The 25,713-nt window shown below is 36.7% G+C and overlaps 1 protein-coding gene across 1 annotated transcript; it reads left to right on the forward strand.

Annotated features, from left to right (window-relative positions):
• Positions 1 to 11,978: 11,978 nt before the first annotated feature.
• Positions 11,979 to 25,128, forward strand: LOC132557294 (glutathione hydrolase-like YwrD proenzyme). Its single transcript, XM_060221781.1, has 11 exons — positions 11,979 to 12,075; positions 13,201 to 13,354; positions 13,906 to 14,059; positions 14,245 to 14,335; positions 15,633 to 15,748; positions 16,152 to 16,392; positions 16,512 to 16,683; positions 17,425 to 17,584; positions 18,959 to 19,067; positions 21,143 to 21,287; positions 24,882 to 25,128. Exons 1-11 carry the CDS (start codon positions 11,979 to 11,981, stop codon positions 25,126 to 25,128), a joined length of 1,686 nt encoding a protein of 561 aa, XP_060077764.1.
• Positions 25,129 to 25,713: the final 585 nt, after the last annotated feature.

The following is a 25,713-nucleotide window of genomic DNA, read 5'->3' on the forward strand; positions in this document are numbered from 1 at the left end:
TGTAACATATTTAAATTATAACAGAAATTAAAACTTGTATTTGTTTGAATATGGATTTGAATATGTGAATTTGAAAAGGGAGTTAAATCTGTATAAACAAGTGTAACACTACTGAGTTTAGACATTTCTGGTAACTGTCGTAAATTGAATTTTATTGACGACGCGTAGCGGAGACAGTATAATCACGATATGCTGACGCGAAACACATTAGGGCTATCTCGGAAGTCATAACTTACCAAAAGGAAACAAAATGATGACTGAAATTAGATTGTACACAAGTGGATAAGAAGGATGGCTCCAGATTTGCCATCTGGAAATATAGGAACAGTTGTACAGAGAACAATAGTGGGTGGTGTGATGGCCTTGCTGAAAGGTGATGGTGAGATTGGTGTGAGGTTTTTCTGAAAACATTATATTTATATAAACTTTTATGCTTAATTTTTGTACCCTCGTCTTACAACTCACCATGGACATTCTTGTGAAGTATTGTGATTTTTTTCATGATTGGAGTTTCTTGAACTTACTGAATTTCTGTTTATGTGGAGATGGCCGATACAGGTAAAAACTCAGGTGTTCTGGGTCAATCTAGTACTAGTACACTCAGGTGTTCAGGGTCAATCTAGTACTACGTACACTCAGGTGTTCAGGGTCAATCTAGTACTAGTACACTCAGGTGTTCAGGGTCAATCTAGTACTAGTACACTCAGGTGCTCAGGGTCAGTCTAGTACTACGTACACTCAGGTGTTCGGGGTCAATCTAGTACTAGTACACTCAGGTGTTCAGGGTCAATCTAGTACTAGTACACTCATGTGCTCAGGGTCAATCTAGTACTACGTACACTCAGGTGTTCAGGGTCAATCTAGTACTAGTACACTCAGGTGAGTGAACCAACAGTGGATCAGAACACCTCGTTAATTACCAGGGAAGAAGCCTGTCTACATAGATCCGGGAAATAAACGGGACATTAATCGAATTTCTCCGGACGATTCCTCCCAAACAGACCCGAAACGTTTTTTACGGTATCAATCACCTGGTCAAGCTAACCAGTCTGCTAGTATTTCGATGCACGATTTTCGCGATTACTCCAGCGTTCATCAAAACGAATAGATGAGTAACATTTAATACTTATTAAAAAATTATATCAAAGCATAAGTCTCTACAACAATGTTTGCTTACTTTTGCAATATGGATGTCTTATGTGTACATTTTTCTGTTTTCCATGATCAATTATTATGTATTTATGGTCCGAGTAGCCCAAATGTAGATTGGCAAGTTGTAATAGTGTGTTACGTATGCATCAGGTTTTTTGTTTCATTGTATTTTTTTGAGTAATCACACGTACCTGGAAAAAAAGTTTTATTGTGTCAAATCTACAACCCTGAGTGTGTGTCCTCGGGACTCAAGCTGTTATACAATATGATTATACATTGTAATATGATTATCATTACTTTTTGTGTGGGCAGTGTGTAAGGATGTGTGCGTATGTACGCGTACATGTTGATATACATTTCCAATACAGTTAATACATATATATGTGTGAAGGTATGTGAGGGGATGTGTACATGGGTGGATGAACTCGTTAGGGAGTGTATACCTATCTCTATACACGTACATATACAGGTATATATCTATCCAGATATTGAATTGATTAATGCCATTTTCGTTGTACTCGTATTGTCAGAAAAAAAATCGAAATGAATACTTGTTTCATAATCGTTCCATTGGCTGCATTCTTGTATATGCGTCCGTCAAATGGCCATAGTGACCTATGAACTGTCTGTGGTGGTCAGGAGGCGGGCGTGTGTACGGAATCAGTCATTGGTACTGTCAGAAGTCGTCCTGATAATTACCCATAATATATATACATATATATTACAACAATTCTCTAAACTTGGCAGTACATGAAGTAACAATAAGATTAGTGATAACATTAAGTAAGGGTATACGTTTCTCCCACCACGTAATTGTGTATGTCGGCAGGTTTTCATGCATGTGTGTTTTAGTGTATGCTTTACATTTGTTTGTGGGGTTGGTTGTATGCAGTCTATGTTTGATTGTTAAGGAATTCACACGCGTGGTGAAAACAATTATGTTAAATGAATTCTATTTTGTAAATGAGTACTTTTTAAATAGGGTTATTCAAAATCTCTATATATTGATAATAATTCTGACAGAATAAGTCATAAAATGTTAAAACTAGCAGTCAATGTGATTGCAGTACCCCTTTCGATATTTTTAACGAGTCTCTTAATATATGTCAATTTCCATATTCTTGGAAACTTCATCATGTTATACCACTTTAAAAGAAAGGTTGTTCTGAGCTTCCAGAAAACTACTGACCAATTTCGTTATTAAGCTGTATTGGGAAAGTTTTTGAACTTATCGTATATGAACATGTATATAATTATTTTGTTGACCAAAATTTGTTGTATAGACTACAATCTGGCTTTCTTCCGAACCACTCTACTACTCATCAGCTGATAGAGGTTTACCATAAAATTTTAAGTGATCTAGATAACAAAGAACATACAGCGATTATTTTTTGGTGATTTTTCGAAAGCTTTCGATCGTGTTTGGCAAAGGGGATTAATTTTGAAGCTTGAAAATTATGGAATTATGGAAAAGTTATTGAAATGGTTTGAACACTACATCTCTAAGAGAAAACAATCAGTTGTTATAAAAAAAGTGTACTTCTTCTGAAAGATTATTAAAGCTGGAGTTCCTCAGGGGTCAGTTTTAGGGCCGTTGTTATTTTTTTAATTAATTAATGATATTACAGATACTTTACTACCAGTTGCTCGACTATTCGCTGATGATACAGCATTGGCACACTCAACTAGAAATTTGGCAGAATTGGAGCAAGTTACAAATTTTGATTTAGAGCAACTAAGACTTTGGTCCGAAAAATGGTTAATGTCTTTTAATCCACTTAATATTGAATCATTATTGTTATCATTTGAAAACCTACCTTAAGAACCAAAATTTGATGGCAACACGATTCCCTTAGTCAAATCTCATTAGCATTTAGGAGTTAACATTAGTGAAAATGCCAAATGGAGTGTTCATGCGAATAGCATTATAAATAAAACTAAAAAGTATTTGTCAACCCTTAGAAAATTAAATATATTCTAAACAGGAAAAATCTTATTACTTAGTGTATATTAGGGTTCTTCCAGAATATGCTTGTGAGGTTTGGGATAACTGCAACAAAGGAGATACAGAAGCTATTGAAGATATACCAGTATGAAGCCGTCAGAATTATCACAGGTTAGCCCATCTTTACAAGTAAATCACTCTTATGTCAAACATTAAACTGACAATCCTTGAAGGAACGTAGGGTGTTTAGAAAACTCAGTCTTTTGAATTAGAATTCAGTCTTGTAATTCACCAAACTATCTTGTGTCTGTCCTTCCTCCGAAAGTATCTGACTTGTCCACTTATAATCTCAGAAACAAAGATAGAAATCAAATTCCCCATTGTCGCCTTAGTCTAACTATGCCTTCTGTTATTCCTAACGCATGTAGTTTATGGAACAACTTGTCACTCGTAAAAGAAATAACACTACTTTGAAACAGTTTCAAAAGTCTATTAAACCAGCAAAATTTCCTTTATATGAGCAGATTTTTAAAGAGTTCGGTGAAAGGAGAGTTAATATTTTACATTGTCGTATCTGTAGTAGTAATGATAATTTATTCCGTGTTAATCTAACTGACAGTCCGTCCTGCCGATGTGGACATATCGTAGAGGACGGCCAACATTTTATTTTTCATTGTCCATTATACAATGGTGAAAGAAATAAAATGCTGAGACATTTGTTATGGTATGGTACAATTACATATGAAAACCCTATGTATGGTGATAATTCCTTGGTCGTAAAATTGAATGAAGCTGTTTGTGAACATGTGCAAAATTTTATTGTCGGTAGTAAAAGATTTGCGTATGTAAAAATACAGGTGATTATATTTCTACATGTCGAGAGTGCCATTTGACTAGCCCTTAGCGCCTACTTTGTTTTCTTATTTATTATTTCAGCATCCCTTTGTCTTTCTGTTGTTTGTACCTTTCTTCTTCACTGTCCTTTTTCTTCTTAATTTAAAATTTGAAAATTTCATTTATGTACCGATTGATTTAGGCTATTGCTAAGTTGTGCATGTGTATAATTGTATTATGGAGAGGACATTAATAAGTTGTGACAACTTGCGTCCGATGCTTTTGTGTAATATTTATGCAATAAAATTGATTTGAATTCAGAACAATGTTAACTTTTCAATAACCTCAAATTTACACAAATGACACTGTTGTGAAAACAAACTCGGTTTTTCCTGTGCGGTCTGTAACAGTTTATCCACAACATGATGTTATTATAGGGTTTGATGAGTGTAACGAAATTAATTAAATGATTGCGGCTTATTACTTTGTTTATCACCGCCTGATTTTTTTCTGTCGCCTCCTCGGCTTCACACTTTAAGCCCTTATTATATATAATTCTAAATTACATGAGATTGTTTTATTTAATTATATATTTTTTGTAGAGTCTTGGTCAAAATGATCTCAAGAAACCCTCGTGTAATTAATGATTCATCTTAAATCTGTTTAAGTTTTTGAAACGAAAATAATGTTTCTTTTTACTGACCTCTGTGACAATCTATACTGGAAACTTCCTGACAAATTTCATAAATCACATATGATAGTTTTGTAAGGATTTGTTGAAACATATGCGATATTCTAACGACAAAGTCATCTTGTCATAACGTGACAATGACTGACGTATGAGATTTTAACGTTATCTTGGAAATGTTCCGCTAATCTCAACTTATGTTCCTAGGCTTACCACAAAATAACACTGTCAAAAGGGTAGGTCTATGGTGATTTTTTGGCGTTGAATGTTCAGTTGGTGTCATTTATCACTTCATAAACAACATCACAAGGGGTCGCACTACTTTACATGAAATGTATAACCAAATGCGCAGATTTTGGTGCGTTTTGCGTGACCAGAACTGTATGTAACCTCGGTTTAAATGTATTCAAGTCAAAGGGTCACCAGTGCGCAAGCCCACATGTATACAGAATCTAGTAATTAATATGGACGGTACAATATTGTTACTGCATCCTAACAAACAGATGTTCTTTGGATGCATATTACTGGAATAGATATATGATCAATGAAATAATAACAACAGTACGGACAAGTTAATTGCTAAATTTTCGATGCAACCTGCCCCTTTATCAAGACACAAATATCACATAAATTACATCACGTACATAGAACATAAAACATATACAAGGTGATGAACTAAAATCGAGAACGGTAGTGTAAAGTTTCCATAATCCCTTCGGCCGATGGACGCCGAAGACCCTTTATAAGGGACACATATACCATCTTAAGCTGTTGTCTGAAATATGGTGATTCAAATATCAGAAATATGTAAATCTTGGTACGTTGTTCACTGTAACCACTGATCGTATATGTGATCGCAAAGAAAAAAAATGGTGTCACACTCCGAGGAAAGGAGTGTACCGGTACATCACGGCCCTACGGTAAATATGGAATCAATTTATTGAAAAAGTTAATGAATGTATGTAAAATTACAATTAAAAGTATTTTGATGCGCTTTCTACTTCCGGTCTAGAGTTGATAAACGACGCCAATTTAAAATATGACCGAAAGCAGAGACTTAGGAACTAAATGATAAGTGTATTAATTACAAAGTTTGGAAAGGAAATTTTTAAAATTGCTTGTTTTGCAAACAAATTCCACAGGACCATTAAGTATACTGGTGACATCTCCAGTGAGAAAAGCCTCTTCTTGGACACTTGTTCATTCCACGAGGGACATTCCATACTCCGTAACTTTGAGAATCGGACGTATTGTTTCTGAAGACGATGTCTTTAGACGCCGTTACTTAGACCTGAAGTCCCATCTATTCAACAGGGGATATACAGCAGCTGTGATCGACCGATAAATCGATAGAGTTATAGACATCAAGTCCGACCAAAAACTGGGAGAGTACCTTGTGTGGTGACCTTTTACCCCAGCATGCAACCATTGTCAACAATCTTCCAGAAACACTGGCAAAACAGATAAATCAATAAACCGGAATTCTAATCAATCGGTCTCCTAGATAAGACAAAACATTTAGTCCATCTGCCAAATAAAGGCTATCATTACACTTCTCTGTGACACGTAAACCATTTATAAAAAAGCGTCGGGCGGAAAAAACACTTTATTGCCTCAGATTTTATCAATGCATGACAATAGCTGTGTATAACCTTGTCAATATCAGAAGGCATTCATTTTCTCCTCTACATGTATTTGACGTCAGTGCTATTGAATGCCATGGTAATAAAGCTTGAAAAATACATCAGTAGTTAGATGATGGTTCAAAGGATTCAAAAAGTGAAGAGTACATTCTAATACAAGTTAAAAATTAGAGCCAAACAATTCATTAAAAGTGCATTATACAGCTGTTTCGTCCTTCTAGGACTCGTCAGTGATGCTGCATCACACAGCTGTTTCGTCCTCCTAGGACTCGTCCTCCTAGGACTCGTCAGTGATGCTGCATCACACAGCTGTTTCGTCCTCCTAGGACTCGCTAGTGATGCTACATCATACAGCTGTTTCGTCCTTCTAGGACTCGTCAGTGATGCTACATCATACAGCTGTTTTGTACTTCTAAGACTCGTCAGTGATGCTACATCATACAGCTGTTTCGTCCTTCTAGGACTCGTCAGTGATGCTGCATCACACAGCTGTTTCGTCCTCCTAGGACTCGCCAGTGATGCTACATCATACAGCTGTTTCGTCCTTCTAGGACTCGACAGTGATGATACATCATACAGATGTTTCGTCCTTCTGGGACTCGTCAGTGATGCTGAGGGCAAAGTGATCGAAAGCCAAAATCTAGACGGGAGAGTGCACTAGCCACATAATCGAACCATGTGGCGGATATTAGGACCAAAACTGTTATACACGAGATTATTTAAAAATCTGTAGTACAAGACCTGTATTTGATATTCTTATAGTAGCTAATTGTTGTTACAATATCAACACGAAGTCTTTCTTTTTCTTTAGTTGCATTTGGTATTGACAAAATCTGTGCTATTTTTCAATAAGGATAAGATCTTCCAAACCATATCGGGGATGTAGAATTGTTTCTGGATTCATAAAGTCATAAATCAATAAATTAAATTTATTTTTTGACATAATACGTTGCTTTACGTTGTATTATACGAATGTCTGCCACGATCTGATAAGAATCACTTACAAAACTGTTTTATATACCAAACGGAGTAAACCAGATATCTACACGGAAATTATTTGATGGAAAATCATCCCATTCTAACTTCGTTTCATTTGTATCAGAACAGGAAAATTGTAGAATTTCATGACTAGAAAGCATCGTCCTGGTTGGTCAAAACGAGTTATTTCATTACAGGGAAGGGTATATTATCGCTAATGAGGAAATCAGTTGTCTGAACACATCAAAAACTAAAGATTTTACGTGTGTATATAGATATATACAGAGAATATTGAGGTCAGAGGCGACAATGTGTCTATCCCGTCTTCCTATTTTGAGCCACAATCATTTCAACTAACACAACATGTGGTTACAAATTTCGTTCCGTTCGATCTGCATTAGACTTACTATTTTATTATATCATGCCTTCTGAAACATTTTAATAATTCACGCATACTCTACGAGCACCTGTGTATATCTATAAGAACGACAACACTGGTTTTTTTGTTGAATCCACTTTCGTCCATAAACTGAACTTGAACTTGATGATGTGGTCTTTGCTATCTTCGATACTCCATGAGTTAGGATCGGTCACTTTCGCTCTCTGCACCCCTGGATCATGTCATGGCAAAGTTAAAGGTTCCACGTGCGAAACCTTTTAAACAAGACGTAAAGACATGTAAAGAGATGCAGCGAGCAAGATGTGATCATAACCCCTGGATTATCGGCAATGGGTTCGCCAGTAGGCGGTATGTACCTGTGTAAATTTCCTGTTTAATTGTGTAAAGGACCATGCATAAGTCGCTTACGTGTCACACTAAATCCTACAAAGTACAACATCTCTCCTGACAACGGAGAAACGTCACGATTCTAACATGTTTATTTCCCTCATACAGAATGTTTATCACTATAGAGATCCATGAGTTATATAAATATTTCATTAGGTTTGGCATTTGCAGTTTTATGCGATGAAGTAGCAGATGATATCTCATCTGATACACAATTTCCATAAAATTCAGTTCCAGACGGTTGCCTCCATGCTGAAATTGAATCGCTCGGAACCTCATGGGGACCGTTGGGGTGGCATCTCCTGCAGCGTACACTCGTTTTAGTTGTAAAAATTGTAGAGTTGTAAATTTCAGTTATCAAATATTTTGTTGATGATATATGGACATTGCGCCCATATAACATTACTTACTTGGATTAACCAAGGTTTACATGGTGGGTGTCGTAAATGAAGCAGAAGACGCTTGTCCTCCAGGAACATTCTACCTGTTCTTTTTCACGAATCTCCTTTTAAATCTTTCGTTTGTTCATAATTTCCCGTAGGTTTATTTAACTTTTGTTTTAATTATGAGTATGTTCATATTTTTGTATTTTATTAAAGAATTTGATACAGATGGAATCCTGATCAAGAAAACACATGAATCATGGGTGATGCTGGTCAGGGATACGTGAGTAGCCGAGGCACTCCGAAGTGCAGCAAATGAACACGACAAATGGACAGGGAGAAATAAAAGATGAACAGTTCCGTGATACAGTCAAAACCCTACACCACGATCACATGGCCAAATGGACAGTACGTCCAGGAATTATTGGGAAAAGTCTAATGTGAAATTGTACATGTCACCTCTACAGATATTGACCACTTGAATTATAGCCTGGGATGAAAATATGTATAAGGACTAAGACGAAGTAAGTAGGCTTGTTGAAAATAAAATTGTGTCATACAAGTGGTAGCGTGGCTAAAGTATGGTGATTAGTCCAGGTTGTGACTCGGAGCGTACCAAAAGCCAATACAGAAAACAAATGTCAGCATTCGTCTGATGTCGCATACGCTTGGCAGTTTTCTTGGATATTGACGGTCACATGAGGAAGCATAGTTTATGTAGAGCTACAAGCTGCATAGATTATACCATAACCAAACAAAGTCTATGTTAAATTCGCAGCTAAACAGGAATGATTCAAAATCTCAGTAGTAGTGATATTGTTGAGGAATGGAGTTGCCATGAGCAGAGAACGAGCGCCCATTTCAAATCGGCAGTCACAGACATTATGTTCATTCAATTTATATTAAACCGAAACTTCTTGAGAAAAGGCTCGAGATAAGTATATCGGAAATGGAAAGAAACGTATTGCAGATTTTGTTATGGCGGGTTGAGTCTAACAAGTTGCAGTGTCAAGAAACATGTGTAACATGACGACTAGACATTGCAACAGACTGCTCTAATGTATAAATCATATTTAAAAAAACGCCATTCCTGTGCCACAAACTTTGAAACTTTCATAAGAGATGCATGTAATTATATATGTCCTACCTTCAACTATACCAGCAAAGTGATGACATGATGTTAATGTGAGAGCAATACCTGAGACCCACGTACCGAGGTGTGAGAGCAATAACTGAGGCAGTGACCCACGTACCGATGTGTGATGCCAATAACTGAGGCAGAGACCGACTCACAGAGGTGTGAGATCAATAACTGAGACAGAGACCCACGTACCGAGGTGTGAGAGCAATAACTGTGGCAGAGACCCACATACCGATGTTTGAGAGCAATAACTGAGGCAGAGACGCATGTACCGAGGTGTGAGAGCAATAACTGAGACAGAGACCCACGTACCGAGGTGTGAGAGCAATAACTGAGACAGAGATCCACGTACCGAGGTGTGAGAGCAATAACCGAGTCAGAGACCCACGTACCGAGGTGTGAGAGCAATAACTGAGGCAGAGACCCACGTACCGAGGTTTGAGACCAATAAAATGCATTTCATCCAACCTTGTTGTGAAGAGCCCATATACCACAGTGTAAGACTGAAAACTGCTATATGCAATTGCTTAACAAATGATATCCACCGCTCCAGAGGGGCCACTTTAATATATAGGTAAAAGATCAGAACTATTTTTATTATACACATGAAGTAGAGATATTTCAGGAATATATCATATATGTTTGTGTCCCTCTAGATTACACTATATTAGTCAGTAGTGTAGGTGGAAAATGTCAGTTCTGCCGGTGGCAATTAGTTATGATGAAACAAAATACATTGTCAAGGATATCCCCGGCTCGGGAGACAAGTCAGGATGGTATTCTTTATTGGCAGTGTATATTACATTGTTCAGGACCAAAGGTTGTTGTATAGTGAGCTGAACAGAAAGCCTGAAAATTCTTGATGAGTATTTCAAAGTCTACATTCGAGTACAAGTAAGAATGTCTTCGCCTCTGTCCTATTTTAAAGTTCTGCTGATTTTTTTTATAATTGTTTTAGTAGCTGGCAACCTGCAAGGTTCTCACTATAGAAAATATTCAAAGTTGAAGTCATAAATTTCATATAAAATCGAATCACATCGCTAATGTTACTAATTAGTTATCGAGATTATCGTTAAGTTATGAATGTTCTGAAGCCCGATATGTACAACTTATTCATGTTCACTGATTCCAACAATGATACCAAGAAGTGAAGGAAAATGGCCGCCAACATATGGCTTCTATCATCACAAGAATAATTAACTGACTTAAACTCTCAATACTACGTAGTTGTAATAATACAATCAATAAGAATTACAACTAAATCATACATGACCGTCTGAGCTAGTTAACATAAGACGTGAGGACGAATGGCCGTCTTTTTAGCTTGAGTGTTTTACTTAGTCACTGTTAACTGTAGACATTCATGTCATCAAGGTTTGTATCTATTACAGCTGTTCTGTGTCAGGTACTCAGATAAATACAGTATTTATCATATATATATATATATCTCGTAGGAGAGACTGATTTACATGAAATTGCAAACATTGTATATGCGATCTGTCTGTGTCTGTCTGTCTGTCTCTCTCTCTCTCCCTCTCTCCCTCTCTCTCTCTCTCTCTCTCTCTCTCTCTCTCTCTCTCTCTCTCTCTCTCTCTCTCTCTCTCTCTCTCTCTCTCTCTCTGTATTTTTTCTGTCGTTTTGTCTTGTTAATATGTATTTTGTCAATTTTATGGGACAGGACTCAGCGTAAATTGTAAAACTTGCGTCCATTTCCATTGCATTCCTTACAATAAACTATGTTTAAATCAATGTATCTCCTACAGTGTCCGACACGTTGACGATTCAGGACTTCAGGTCTGGTTTGGGAGGCTGTTAAGTACAATATGTAATAGGTATAGGTTTCATGGAATAACAAATAACGTTATGTAAATATACAAGCTTAGATGGTTCTGTTTCCAGATACACAGTGTTTAATGTTAAAACAGGTTACCAATACCGTCTTACATCAATATATATCCACCAGGCATTCCTTGTATGGTTATAATACATTAACTAATATGATAGAATTATCAGGGTGAAATTTAAACTTATACCACGTTCTCACAGTTAATTTTACACGAGGTGACAATGTGTCTACTTTATATCATAGTTCTCTATTTAACTATCTACTTTTTACGTTGGATTCAAAACAGAAATAGAATGTAAACTTCAGTCATATAAGTTGATGGTGCGATGTATAGATATGACAACAATGAAATATGTCACCTTACGTAGAGAAATCATGTGACATTTCCTATATATATACATACCGATACATACATAGCCTGTGTGTAGTGATGTGAAAAACTTTAAATATGAACAGTTGGAAATAACTCAGTAACTACCCGGGAATGTGTGCCACGGTGTTGTCACACATGTGTCGGTACATGTTGATATATCTCACGTTATCATTGTAAGACGTTAGGCTAAAGGTCACGTGCGAGAAAGATGTCGGACTTGCAGTATAACTCTCGGCGGTCAGCTGTCGTGTGCTGTAATGGCTGTGTGGCTAGTAGTCAGCCATTGGCCAGTCAGGTGGGGACAGGTAAGTAGAACAAAGTAAAGTATCCAGTCTCGGTGATGACATGTCAGATGTAACAAAGTAACGCTGACAAATACCGTACATGTACATTAAAAACGCACAAATGTGTATGTTAGATATGCAGACGCATGTGTTTCAGTGTTCCTTTTAAAGTGTACGGCGTAGTATCGTGTAAGCGGCCGTGGTGAAGTGGGTACTGTCCCAGGCAGAAAAATCGTCTGCTTAAAGCGACGGGCTACTAATTGCTGCTGACGTTTTTATTACTGTTTTTTTTTTTCATTTAAATACACCTAGCCATCCCTACACTACCGGGTCTGTTGGTTTTAATTTTTTAAACACTTACAAATGTAAATTAATACCAAAATCTATCATAGACATGCTTTTTACTTAAGTACACATAATGACATCCATATCATTGTACGTACATACGTTCATGTTTACGATTTTTTATGTCATGAAGTTAGAGTAACCTCCCATTGGTCGGAGAGGTCTCCTTCCGGAATGACCAGCGATAAGCACTCCTCTGTCCAACCTTTGGGTTTCTCCAGAGATTTCCCTTCTTTATAAAGACACACTGCGGGTCACATCCGCGCGACACAACTAATCTATATAAATTCACTTTATCTGTTTAATGATTGTTGTTTAAAATAAGTTAGATATTAGCCATTTTTATTGACCAAATTCATTAATATGTTTCAACTATCAAGTAAGAAGTAAAGTTTAGTGGAGCTGTCAATATTTCCCAATAAAACACTAGAGCGACTCTCACGCTCGCTGCTCCTCCTACCTGTCGTCCAGGTACATTGATAGATGTAACACAGTTTCTTTGTCGATGTCTAGGTGAATGACACTATAAGATGGTTCTTATGTCCAATTATTCTCGGGACCCACTCTTCATAATACATTTCTCCTTTTAACAAATCGACAAAACAAACAGGCTCTATCGAAATGTCTTATTGATGAACATTGTGATTATTGTCGGGGGAAACTATAAGAATGGTATTTTATTTGTTTGAAATAGCAATGACTGTATACATTAGTGAATTTGCGTATGTGCAGAGGCATTTCATTGAATGGAAAGATCAAGACAAATTTTGTTGGAACTTCATGATGTCACTTCCTCCACAGATATTCTGAAAGCAGGAGGAAATGCTGCCGACGCAGCGGTTGCCATGGCAGCAGTCCTCAATGTGACAGAGCCGTGTTCCACAGGTATCGGTGGCGACGCCTTCTGTCTCTTCTACGACGCCAAAAGTAAACAAGTAAAAGCTGTTAATGGCAGGTAAGTATTATGTAACTGATGATTGCGCTCCCACATGGTCCTCGTCGGATCTTTCAACCTAGAGTTATGTATCATAACGGAAAATCATAGAAATCATGGCCAAAACGAACTCGTCTTAATATACAAAACGAACTCGTCTTAATATACAAAATGTCACTCGTCTTAATATACAAAATGTCACTCGTCTTAATATACAAAATGTCACTCGTCTTAATATACAAAATGTCAGGAGTCTTAATATACAAAATGTCAGGAGTCTTAATATACAAAACGAACTCGTCTTAATATACAAAATGTCACTCGTCTTAATATACAAAACGAACTCGTCTTAATATACAAAATGTCAGGAGTCTTAATATACAAAATGTCACTCGTCTTAATATACAAAATGTCAGGAGTCTTAATATACAAAATGTCAGGAGTCTTAATATACAAAATGTCAGGAGTTCGGGTCTGGAATTGTTTGTTGACTAATGTGATATTTTATTAAAACTAGTTTTTAACTGTTTTCTGTAACTGCTGAAACTTTAAAAATGATTGAATTTGTTTAGTGGCAGAGCTCCTGCTGCGCTGACCCTTGACCTTCTTCACAAACAAGGATTCAGCTCTTCTAGTCCTTTCCCTGTGCAACACGGTCACGCGGTCACGGTTCCTGGTGCAGCAGCAGCATGGGTTGACACGGTCGACCGATTCGGAAGTGGAAAGGTAAAAAAGACCTCGCCATACTTTCCTTATGCTGTTAAGGGGTTGAATATAAAATCTTAAGGCTTATGTCGGCATAATTTACATAATATCTCAAACGAAATGATGTGAGAAATGTAATAGATATACATCTCAACGCATAATGTTGTCGAAATTCAGGACTTCAAATTAGTCTGTTTGTCTTTCAGTTGAGTTTGACACAGATACTACAGCCCGCAGTGGACCTGGCAGAAAATGGTTACCCCGTCCAACAGATTACGGCTCTGCTGTGGAACAAAGGTAGAACATTGAACATATCTGGTACTACACGTATACAACGTTTACAAGCTATTTTACCTCCATCTTACCAGTACGATAAAAACTGGCTTTGAAAATCTCTAAAAAGCTGGGAGTTGTTCAATCTAAAACAAAAAAAGATAGTGCGTTCATTATATGTTAAATGAGAACGGGAAAACGATTCTCAAAAAAAAAAAAAAACAAAAAAATAAAAAACCGAAAAAAACAAAAACAAAGAAACAAAATAACCCCCCCTCCCCCCCCCAAAAAAAAAAAAAAAAAAAAACCAACAAAAAAAAAAAAAAAAAAAAAAAAACAAAAAAAAAAAAAAAAACGCCTCTTTGTTTTTTTAATGTTACAACATTAATGATGTTTGAAGTTTTACATCTGAAGAATAAATAAAACTACACGTTAACATTTTCCCCATATAATGGGCCCCCATTGACATTTGCCTTATTTTGCCATCCGAAGTTAAGACATTACCCCAGATAGATTGTAGATCGAGTGCTAGTGTCCTGTCCCTTGTCCCCCAGAAAACACTTTATCAATAATTATCTACAGCGTTGTATTGTGTTCGGAGAATTTTAGGTGACAGTTCTATTAGTGTACACTGGTAGGTGTGAAGTTCCCCTAGAGGAAGAAATATCCAAATGTGCTTACATTTCCATCACTTGGATGACTGAACCACTACATAATAAATCACAAGTTAGAAGCAACAGCATGATATTCTAGCTTGTCACTGTGATAACGATTCCGAGTTTTATTGGACACCTAAGGAAAGATAAACGTGCTGTCGGCCGTGTGGAGAGCAGCGGTGTGAATAATGCTTGTTTCAGGAGGATTTATTTATAAAAGACATTTCTTCATTTCTTCGACTGCTTGTTATTTTTACTGACTTAAATAGGAAACAAAATTGTATTTTATTAATAGCACACAATACAATTTCTGCTTTGTAAATGAAGTAAAACAAGACGTTTCCTGTCTACCTGTCTTTCCTCACGCGGTCTGTTTATAGCCAATTTTATATCAAGAAAGTTATATAAGGAATCCCTTGTCAAGTAGACATGTCACCAAACGTCGTACATCAAGATATTCAGACACAAACAATATCTTTGTTCCTATTTGTCGGACAAGGCTTATGTCACCAAAACAAATAGATCAAACCTATTACAAACCCAAAGCTGTGTTTCCGCCAAAATCCATGTCTTTGCGATATGTCATTACAGAAGTAGAAGGCGATATTGGAGATTGTGGAATGTAGACCTAGGAAACATGTTAGTGTCATATTACTGTATTGTAGGCGCCGAATCCTTACTTACTCCTAAGAATGATCATGGCCGTGACTTACTTGTTAATGGTCGGGCTCCGACGTACGGAGAAGTGATACGACTACCTTACCTCGCTCAGACGTTCAGGGTAATGTATCTCAATACTGGCACATACTATACATGCATGTGCAAACCTGCTGTTGCTATCTTTAAAATAATTCCTTACATTATGAATTAAACTACATTTTTTAATAAGTAAATGACCAGCCGGACATAGCAAAATGACTTCCACGCTTGTTTGTATGTAACAAATTTGTGTGTTGAAAATATTAAAATGATGGATGCCGTCGCTGAAGTAGAAGACGCTTGCTATTCCGGGGCATCTGGTCTTACTCCCCTTATACTTTTTCAAGAGTCTTTTTGTAAACCTTTTGTTCATATCATGTCCTTTATTTCCTTCTTTTTCGTAAGACTTGATATAAGATGTCTGTTTTCTTTTTTTATAACATTTTTCAAGATATTCAAGTTAACATATGGTTGGACTTCCTCAGGAATTAGGTACTCATGGTAAAAAGGGCTTTTATGAAGGGAGGATAGCAAAAGCCATTGTCGCTGCTGTTGAGAAGTTTGGTGGTGTCATGACAGCTGACGATTTACAGAATCACGTGACGACATTCGAAGATCCAATCAGCACTGACTACCGGGGATATCGTTTATGGGAAATTCCTCCTAATGGCCATGGCATGGCGGCTCTGATCGCTCTCAACGTCTTGGAGACTTACGATCTAAAACGTAATATATAAATTTTTCTTTTTTTCAAAATTCATCAAGATTCTAATATGATCCTTCTTCAGAAACTACCAGGCTATCATTTGCCTCAATCTCTGTAGTGAATTACTGTTTGTTTTCAGAACTTGGTGCCAATTCTGCAGAGTACCTTCATCTTGTGATTGAAGCGTTAAAACTGGGATTTTCGGATACAACTTGGTACTGTGCTGATCCTACCAAAGTTGATGTACCGCTATCTACGTTATTGTCTAAAGAGTACGCAACAAAGAGAAGACAACTCGTAACAAACAACAGGTAGGGTATTTACATATGTAGTTAGTTAGTGCTACATAAAATTTGATCTTGTTAATGGTTACTTATTGGCGATTAATTGTGTCTAGTACGGTATTTATGCTTTGATATTTGTATGAGGAGTAAAGATAACTTATATCCTGTCTAGAAGATATTACAGACACACAATTTCAATTTAGAGTAAGATACAGTAGAGCCACACAGCCACCATACACCTGTTTCGTCCTTTACGACTCGTAAGTGATGTTGCAACATATAGCTGTTTCGTCCTTTATGACTCCTCAGTGGTGCAAAGGGCTTAAAATTTTAAGCCTCAAAAACACAAAGTGATCAAAAGTCATAATCTAGATGGGCAGATGCATCATCTACATAATTATATTAATTTTGTCGTTTTCATAAATCCGATAAATTTAGTACATCATGTTTGTGTGTATATCATGTACCCAGCCATTCGAATGTATGAGTCTACTACCTGTGATCTCGATGACTGTACAAAAGACAAAAACAAATTGTATGTTAAAATTCGTTTTAGCAAATAGATATATAAGATATATAATAAAATATAAATTATGGCATGGTTCGGACATTACGTGCTCGGATTCACTAAGATGAAGCAAAAGACAGGTATTCTTCCGGAACGCTTGGTTTTATTCTCCTTGTGCGGATTTTCAGAAGTCTCCATGTAAATCTTTCTTAGGTTTAAACTAAGATTATGTTCTGACATGTTGGTATTTTTTATCGAAGGGCTATGAAGAACGTACAGAAGGGTGACTTAAATATCGGCCCCGACACTGTATACTTTACTACAGCAGATTCCGAAGGCAATGCGTGCTCTTTCATCAACAGTAATTTCATGGGGTTCGGATCGGCCATCGTTCCTGAGGGGTGCGGGTTTACTTTACAGGTGAGGTGTACTGTACAGTCAGTCTTACAAGTATTCCTACTGGGTAGTTTAAAACTTTGAAATTTGATTATTTTCCCTGTCATGGACTCAATCTATGACTTTAGACTCGGTGTCTGTCCCATCAGTATCCCAATTACATATGCCATTTGTTATGTGATATTCTCATTCAAACCTATTACAGTATATTGTATATCAGTTTTTGTATAGTATAACTTATCATGAACTGTAGTATTTGTTTTTCTTCTTTCTTACATTCTTTCCCAGTGAATTTTAGAAAAATATCTCATTGATAAAAGTGTTATTTTTTACTAGGAAAAATTAGCACTTTTTATAATGCTATTTTCCAGTATTATAAAAAACAGACATTTGCAGACGTACGCCAAGGTAAAGAGAGAACAGAAATCATCTGATCAAATTGACAAATCACAAAGCCCGGTACAAAAAAACCCCATAAAAATTAAAAAAAAAAAAAAAAAAAAAACTCGAAAAACATTAAAAAAAAAAACAAAGCCAGGAATATGAAGAGTTTGTTTACTTGTGAGAAGACTTTCAATTGCATGGTAAATGTCCATTTCCGTGAAAGTCAGCAAACGATGCAACACAAATAATCTTGTCAGAGATCAAATCCAATCCCTAACCGAACGTCTTGAATGTGAAGCTAACACGTTTCAAGGGGATTCGTGTCATCAATAGCGACAACTGTAGGTTTTCACTCTATTTTCAGCCGCGTAGTAACTTGTTACAGGTCAAAATCTCTGAACGTTTTACTGGAAATATTCTCTTTTAGTGTCAAGGATTAGTAAATGTTTTCTATGTGAATATGAAAATAGATTTACATTGAATTTCATTTTTGTGTTTGCATATTTTTAATGATAATTTTTTTTAGAAAACGGACTATATTATAATAAGTTATAATGAGTGAGTAGAGTCCAAGAAAAGCCTAGTCAGCTTCCTCGTTTTATATCAGTTCTAAACATGCCAGTGATTTGGCAACTTTACTTGTGAAAATGTAATAAATAGAATATCTAATAGTGTCTTCAGTAACGATAAAAAAATTCACTCGTTCGTCTAATATTTTTGTATCTTAAACTCATGCTGCGGATTGGTGAAATATACTAAGATATTAGACACATTTGTGAGATATATTTGTTATTACTGAAGACACTATTAAATACCCTCTATGTATCATGTGGTATCATCTTCTCAATCTGCATCACTTATCTCTATCGCGATATTGGTGTGTTGTATTAGTAAGCTTATATAGGTACTAACACTCATACCTATGTACCTATGTTTCATATAGAGGTCAAGTTCTAAATAAATATTGTATTGTTTCTTCGTGTACTCCATATCGTACACATTTTGGTGTTGTAGAACCGTGGCAGTGGGTTTTCATTGGACACTGTACATCCGAATGTGATCGCACCTGGTAAACGTCCGTACCACACCATTATCCCGGCAATGGTGACTGATTCCAACACAGGTATAACACGCATATCTTGATACATGCATGAGTTGTCTGTCCTTGAATTTGGATGGTAATAACATGAGTAATTTTTGTTTTTTTTATTTGCAGATATCGGTTAATCTTTATTTTTGTATTTGTGCTGTTGTCGTGTTTCACCAATCATTTCTATGTCCGCTCTATGTGTATCGATCGATAACATTTTACATCAGACCAGGAATGAAGTAATCACACGTATCAACATGTCGAGTACAGCTCTTCAGCAATGACATGCCGAGTACAGATCTTCAGCAATGACATGCCGAGTACTGCTCTTCAGCAATGACATGCCGAGTACAGCTCTTCAGCAAGGACATGCCGAGTACAGATCTTCAGCAATGACATGCCGAGTACAGCTCTTCAGCAAGGACATGCCGAGTACAGATCTTCAGCAATGACATGCCGAGTACAGCTCTTCAGCAATGACATGCCGAGTACAGATCTTCAGCAAGGACATGCCGAGTACAGCTCTTCAGCAATGACATGCCGAGTACAGCTCTTCAGCAATGACATGCCGAGTACAGCTCTTCAGCAATAGCAGTTTACATACACACAACAAACAAACATATGCCGACATGAATTGTCTTCAATGTGTTACGTACGACCAATTATCTCATAAATCTTGATCAAAAGGGAAAATCACTTAATAACAAAACTGCGAAATATGTTTACGTGTATGAATGTGTTGTTTATCACTCATTAGGCTAAAGAATCCACGTTCGGTGATGTAATTGGGAAACTAGCAGCAGGATTACCATTTCTTAATCAACCTGAAAACTAAAGAGCGTTTATTCGACTACAGCTGAAAGTTTTTACTTAAATAAACGACGTAAATGTTACTGCAACCAAATCGATAGTTTATCATCTTGATTTTTGTAATGTTTTGTTTACTACAGAAATGTAGCGTGTTTCAGCTTTCGTCAACTGATCGTTGTTGAATTGATGCGGCGTTAAATGGTTTACATACAACTAGTCTTACCTCGTTTTCTCAGCAATCAATTCAGGCTAGTAAAATATTTACTGTGTTAAAATCGGAGAGGATATATAAAGTAGCCCTTGCCCAATCATTTATATTCTTTATCATATACATGCAACTCGTGTTTTGAATATGGCAAAACGTATATAATTAGAGATTAAAAGTACATATGTGGGGAATAATTTGATGTTTATTATAACGCCTGTGTAACACCCACTATTGTAACGCGAATTCATCAACTACTGTCGCGGTATATATATCGGAATATTTTAAACACCAAGTATTAGCATAACCCACATGCAGGCACACAATGAGTTGAAGAACCTTGATAAAATGTCCATAACATAAAAAGACATATAAATGTGTGTAACGTAGGACGTATGTTTATGTTTTCATATTCGGGATTGTTTAATCTAGATATAATTGTGACCTCCGGTATGGTTTGGTGTATAATACAGAACTTGATATTATCATGTTACTGGCTTTGCTCTTCTTTTATTTTTAAAGGGAGAAATCTTTACCAACCTCCACGTCATTAGTAAGAGCACAAATATGACCGGAAACATTACTATCACACTCTTTTGATGACTTGAATATCCTTTCTAATAAAAATCAAATGAAATTCCGGAAACTGCACTTAATGACACATTCTCATTTTGTGCATTTATTACTACCAATAACTTGTATCTCATTTGATGATGCTAACTCCGCAGAAAATTACGTTAAAGAGTGATGTTCTCTCACCACTATTCTAGCCTAACCCAGTATTGTAACACGGTAGTGAGTTAAACATTGAGATGCGCTGCAAAATGGCTGCTATCACGCCAACTTGTTTGCAACTGAAGTTATAACTGAAGCAAATATGTAACGGTTAATAACAGTGAGATGTTATCCTCATGGTACTTGGGTTAGTATTGTCTTAACTTTTATTGTGATGGAAACAGATAAAGTGAAATCTATCTTTTATAGTGTAATTACTATTTTCTCCGGTAATTTACCTATGGGAACCATTTCTACATCTAAATATGTATGACCTTGATGTATTGGATCAATGAGAACGAGTTATCTACCCTTACAGGAGATTTGGTGATGAGTTACGGTGTAATGGGAGGTTACATGCAACCTCAAGGCCATGTACAGGTGTTACTTAACATGCTGGAATTTGGGATGAATCCACAGCAGGCTTTAGACCAACCACGAATTTGCATTGGCGGAGGATATGGGTAAGTTCAACGTCAGGTTAAACATTTTCTTTGTAACATGAGTCTTGATGTAATCAATTTTGATTTTAAGCGCACGCGCTTTTGAAAAGACACGTTATATATTCATAGTACTATGACAGAAACCTCTTTTTACGATAGCGGTACGGGAAAATGTCCCTACCTAAAGCCTTTACAGTGTTACTGAATGTATCTTAGATGAAACATAAGACGCTTTCAATTCTGGAGCCACTGGACCTTTTCTTTCTGTGCTTGTACAGGGTTTCCCGCTTAAATATTTCTGTTAGTACATGTTTGTTTCTGTTTAATTGATTTTGAGTTTGCATTAAGATTTTGTTGACATAGCAGTATTTTCTTGGTCGTTTTTATAACATAAATATTCTTATATATTTCTGTTGTTATGGTTTCCAGAATACTAGAACCATCTGTTATTATCATAGATATATAAATATCATGATCAATATATATTTGGTTTATCGCTCGGATGGACAGATTTGGGTTGGATACAACCGAATAAAACATGTTTAGTGACAAATGTAATTCCACGCCTTCTTCACTATGATAATATATTCTCATATATTGCTCCGATTGGCAGTGGATCTGAAGGTGTAAAAAGCGCGGTAAATAATTCTTCGTCGATGAAACAGAAGAAACGTATTCTTCTGGAGCACCTGGTCTTATTATCATTGTTTTTTTAGGAGTTTCCGTGTATGTTGAATTTGGGTTTGGATTATGATAATGTTGACATGTCGTTATTTCTTGTTATTTTCCGTTCGATAGTATTGGAATGTAATTGAATTAAAGTCCTTACGTACGAAATACCGTTAATCCTTAATTTTATTAGACAAAACCTAGCATTCAAACAAAAGCGATTCAAAGTCTCTGGTGATCTGTTCTACATTTTACTTCCCACCAAGAACGTGTGTTAAATTGTTACGCTTTTAAGCCATATCACATAATCTTTCAAATTAAAGTCTGCACGTGTCGTATACTATGCCAACCACGTGTTAGCATATATGTCAAAGCGACCATAAAAACCATTTTGTTGTCGATCGATTGTGATGTTATTTCAAACATATGGGAAGAGTAAGACATGCGGAAAGTAAAAGAAGTTGATATATTGTAAATTGTAGCTTGGTTCTGGCTTCCGTCTCCGTGTAAATCTTTCTTTGTTCATATTTTGCGATAGTTGTAAGGAATTCGAATTAGAATTATGAGTTTGTCTCCATGTCGGTATTTTCTTGATGCTTTTTTCCTCATGTACCTCAAGAGTTTGGAGTGAACATAACGGGTTCGTCATGAGCAGTTAAACTTGAATACAGATTGTCTACAGTTTGGAGTGAACATAACGGGTTCGTCATGAGCAGTTAAATTTGAATACAGATTGTCTACAGTTTAGAGTGAACATAACGGGTTCGTCATGAGCTGTAAAACTTGAATACAGATTGTCTGTAGGTTGGAGTAAACATAACGGGTTCGTCATGAGCAGTTAAACTTGAATACAGATTGTCTACAGTTTGGAGTGAACATAACGGGTTCGTCATGAGCAGTTAAACTTGAATACAGATTGTCTACAGTTTGGAGTGAACATAACGGGTTCGTCATGAGCAGTTAAACTTGAATACAGATTGTCTACAGTTTGGAGTGAACATAACGGGTTCGTCATGAGCAGTTAAACTTGAATACAGATTGTCTACAGTTTGGAGTGAACATAACGGGTTCGTCATGAGCAGTTAAACTTGAATACAGATTGTCTACAGTTTGGAGTGAACATAACGGGTTCGTCATGAGCAGTTAAACTTGAATACAGATTGTCTACAGTTTGGAGTGAACATAACGGGTTCGTCATGAGCAGTTAAATTTGAATACAGATTGTCTACAGTTTGGAGTGAACATAACGGGTTCGTCATGAGCTGTAAAACTTGAATACAGATTGTCTGTAGGTTGGAGTAAACATAACGGGTTCGTCATGAGCAGTTAAACTTGAATACAGATTGTCTACAGTTTGGAGTGAACATAACGGGTTCGTCATGAGCAGTTAAACTTGAATACAGATTGTCTACAGTTTGGAGTGAACATAACGGGTTCGTCATGAGCAGTTAAACTTGAATACAGATTGTCTACAGTTTGGAGTGAACATAACGGGTTCGTCATGAGCAGTTAAACTTGAATACAGATTGTCTACAGTTTGGAGTGAACATAACGGGTTCGTCATGAGCAGTTAAACTTGAATACAGATTGTCTACAGTTTGGAGTGAACATAACGGGTTCGTCATGAGCAGTTAAACTTGAATACAGATTGTCTACAGTTTGGAGTGAACATAACGGGTTCGTCATGAGCAGTTAAACTTGAATACAGATTGTCTACAGTTTGGAGTGAACATAACGGGTTCGTCATGAGCAGTTAAACTTGAATACAGATTGTCTACAGTTTGGAGTGAACATAACGGGTTCGTCATGAGCAGTTAAATTTGAATACAGATTGTCTACAGTTTGGAGTGAACATAACGGGTTCGTCATGAGCAGTTAAATTTGAATACAGATTGTCTACAGTTTGGAGTGAACATAACGGGTTCGTCATGAGCTGTAAAACTTGAATACAGATTGTCTCTAGGTTGGAGTAAACATAACGGGTTCGTCATGAGCAGTTAAATTTGAATACAGATTGTCTACAGTTTGGAGTGAACATAACGGGTTCGTCATGAGCTGTAAAACTTGAATACAGATTGTCTACAGTTTGGAGTGAACATAACGGGTTCGTCATGAGCAGTTAAACTTGAATACAGATTGTCTACAGTTTGGAGTGAACATAACGGGTTCGTCATGAGCTGTAAAACTTGAATACAGATTGTCTCTAGGTTGGAGTAAACATAACGGGTTCGTCATGAGCAGTTAAATTTGAATACAGATTGTCTACAGTTTGGAGTGAACATAACGGGTTCGTCATGAGCTGTAAAACTTGAATACAGATTGTCTGTAGGTTGGAGTAAACATAACGGGTTCGTCATGAGCAGTTAAACTTGAATACAGATTGTCTACAGTTTGGAGTGAACATAACGGGTTCGTCATCAGCTGTAAAACTTGAATATAGATTGTCTACAGTTTGGAGTGAACATAACGGGTTCGTCATGAGCAGTTAAATTTGAATACAGATTGTCTACAGTTTAGAGTGAACATAACGGGTTCGTCATGATCTGTAAAACTTGAATACAGATTGTCTCTAGGTTGGAGTAAACATAACGGGTTCGTCATGAGCAGTTAAATTTGAATACAGATTGTCTACAGTTTGGAGTGAACATAACGGGTTCGTCATGAGCTGTTAAACTTGAATACAGATTGTCTACAGTTTGGAGTGAACATAACGGGTTCGTCATGAGCAGTTAAACTTGAATACAGATTGTCTACAGTTTGGAGTGAACATAACGGGTTCGTCATGAGCGATGAAACTTGAATACAGATTGTCTGTAGGTAGGGTGGGGCAATGCTATAAATGTATCTCTCTTTAAGTCAAGCAGCTTTAACAGGATATGACAAAGAAAAATGAAATGAAATTAAAAGTGTCGTTAATTGTTATTTCTTACTATTTATGATCTGTAGGTACGATGAGAGCTACGTATCTGTGGAGGACGGGATACCTACCGAGGCTGTCGAAGGCTTGGTTGATAAAGGTCATTCAGTGCGGGGTCCATTAGTTGCTGCAGACCGAACTCTTTTCGGGAAAGGACAAGCCATCGCTGTTGGCAATTTTTGGGACCAGTCTGACAACTCCGCTCAGCGAAAAGCTGAATGTATATATTGGTGTGGATCGGATCCAAGGGCTGACGGATTGGCAATAGGTTTTTGACGTCTTACCTTGACCTAGTACAGACGACACACTCAAAGGGCATTTGTTAATGACCTGACGACGGATGTTCATTCAAGTATTCATGTCGCACTGATACGTCTCATTCATTTTATGTGCTTTATTTCTAAAGAAAGTGTTCAATTAATCTGCATATTTTCCGTACTTACAATCTACCTCTCACAATGACACTTTCACAGACTTCATTAGTACCGTTATTCATTTCCAACGACAACAAATATTTCCGCAACTGTTTATATAAATATCGTCTTTAGATAACACTGGGGCATAGACATCCTGCCAAACCACTTGGTGTAGAGGTTTACAATTGTTCTATAATATGGGAAAATCATATAAAACTATGTTTGTATCCATCTTTGAGATTTTGAAATACAGCACACGATGAGCATAACGTATCATTTCTGAAGTGTAATTTTGGTAAACATTCTGACAAAATTCAGGCTACACAAAAGTAAAATCATGATTAACCAGTCAATCAGATTGATTTTCATAATCAAGTTTAGTAGTTATTCTTCAAATTGAATGTTGCATCATATAAGCTGCAATAATATATAAGTATGATGCTTT

Source organism: Ylistrum balloti, unplaced genomic scaffold (assembly GCF_031769215.1).
Source record: "Ylistrum balloti isolate Yb309-2 unplaced genomic scaffold, AGI_CSIRO_Ybal_v1 Utg370656, whole genome shotgun sequence".
Taxonomy (NCBI): Eukaryota; Metazoa; Mollusca; class Bivalvia; order Pectinida; family Pectinidae; genus Ylistrum; species Ylistrum balloti.